Source organism: Uranotaenia lowii, chromosome 2 (genome assembly GCF_029784155.1).
Source record: "Uranotaenia lowii strain MFRU-FL chromosome 2, ASM2978415v1, whole genome shotgun sequence".
Classification (NCBI taxonomy): Eukaryota; Metazoa; Arthropoda; class Insecta; order Diptera; family Culicidae; genus Uranotaenia; species Uranotaenia lowii.
Genome location: NC_073692.1, coordinates 142,125,285 through 142,126,922, shown reverse-complemented (window position 1 = coordinate 142,126,922; position 1,638 = coordinate 142,125,285). Strand labels below are relative to the sequence as shown.

Genomic DNA, 1,638 nt, shown 5'->3' with positions numbered 1-1,638 from the left:
GGCAGTTAGTGACGAACTGTTGTGTAGATCGGAACCCTTGTAGTTAAGCAGCGGAAATAAATAGTTTGTATAGAGAAGTCGCGAGTGTGCATTTATTTCGAAGGCAACGCATTCTTCCCTCCCCTGGTGGATCCTACCGGCGCATAGAATACATTCCAGGTTCGAATAACATCTCAAATATACTTTCACGGCTCTGCCCTCAGTCTGAATTCGAGAAACCATTTGATGACGAATCTGAGCATTATCTCTGTTCTATTGAAGACTCATTAGCAGCCATTACTCTAAAGGAAATTCGTTCTAAGACTGCCAATGACGAAACCTTGAGTGCTGTCATCAAAGCAATCCACAACCAAAAATGGCCTTCAAGTCTTTTTCATTATGAAACTTTTTCAAAGGAACTCGGTGTCATTCATGGAATTGTTGTTAGAGATAACCGAATTGTACTTTCACCTAAACTACGATCTAGAGCCCTGGATATCGCGCACCGAGGACACCCGGGAGTCGTGAGTATGCGAAGGAACCTTCGGGAAAAAGTTTGGTGGCCTTACATGGATCGTGATGTTGGCGATCGTATCCAAGAATGCGGTGGATGCACAGCAGTGAGCCTTCAAAGTCCTGCAGAACCAATGTTTCGGAAAGAGATGCCTGAACGCGCCTGGCAAGAGATCGCAGTTGACTTTTTTTCAGAAAAGGAATGCGTGACATTCCTTGTGGTAGTTGATTACTACAGCCGTTATTTAAAGGTAATCGAGATGAATGGTACCACAGCCTCTAAAACCATCGAAGCTCTGGAGTCGGTGTTTCAGGAGCAAACATACCCCGAAACTCTCCGGAGCGATAACGGGCCACCTCTCAAGCAAAGAGTTCTCCCGTTATTGCACTCAAAAGAATATTCTATTGATCCGCACAATACCATACTGGCCACAAATGAATGGGCTCGTGGAAAGACAAAATCAGGGGATTTTGAGGGCACTGAAAATTGCAAAAGCAGTAAAAGCAGATTGGCGTGGTGCTGTTAAAGACTATGTGCACATGTACAACACCACACCTCACTCGATGACTGGTAAGGCTCCACTAGAACTACTCACTGGGAGGCCGGTGAAAGATCTTCTACCATCTCTACGTACCGAACCGTATTTGAATCGGGATGACGGTGTTCGGGACGACGACGCTATTAAAAAAATGAAAGAGAAGATTTATGCTGATAATCGCAGCCGATCCAAACCGTCCAATATTGTAGAAGGTGATACAGTCATTTTGAAAAATTATGAAACTGGAAACTTGGAGCCCAACTTCCGACTGGAAGAGTTCAAGGTTATCCAGAAGAATGGCAACGATACGATTGTGGCAAATAGAGAAGGAGTAGACTAGGTATAGACGTCCCGTTTCTCACTTAAGGAAATGGCAAAATTCTCCTAAGGTAAACGGCCAATCTTCATCTGAGGATGGAGCAGGTAAAGAACGTTTAAAAAGATCAGAACCCGAAAAACCAGAACATCAACAGTCACCAAAGCGTCCGAAACGTTCACGAAGAATGCCAGCTAAATATAACTCATAGGTAACCTGTATCATTTTTTTTCTAAAATTAAATTACATTCTAGTCGATACCGTGTTTGTAGACATTTTTTTCATTCCAGA

The 1,638-nt window shown here is 43.3% G+C and overlaps 1 protein-coding gene across 1 annotated transcript; it reads left to right on the top strand.

Moving 5' to 3' along the window:
• The first annotated feature begins 927 nt into the window (after nt 1-927).
• Nucleotides 928-1,371, top strand: LOC129741918 (uncharacterized). The gene has a single exon (XM_055733733.1). It carries the CDS (start codon nt 928-930, stop codon nt 1,369-1,371), a length of 444 nt encoding a protein of 147 aa, XP_055589708.1.
• The last annotated feature ends 267 nt before the right edge of the window (nt 1,372-1,638 follow it).

Bases quoted from the DNA above. Each gene is read 5' to 3' on its own strand.
- LOC129741918 (XM_055733733.1), top strand. From the start codon at position 928: ATGAATGGGCTCGTGGAAAGACAAAATCAGGGGATTTTGAGGGCACTG.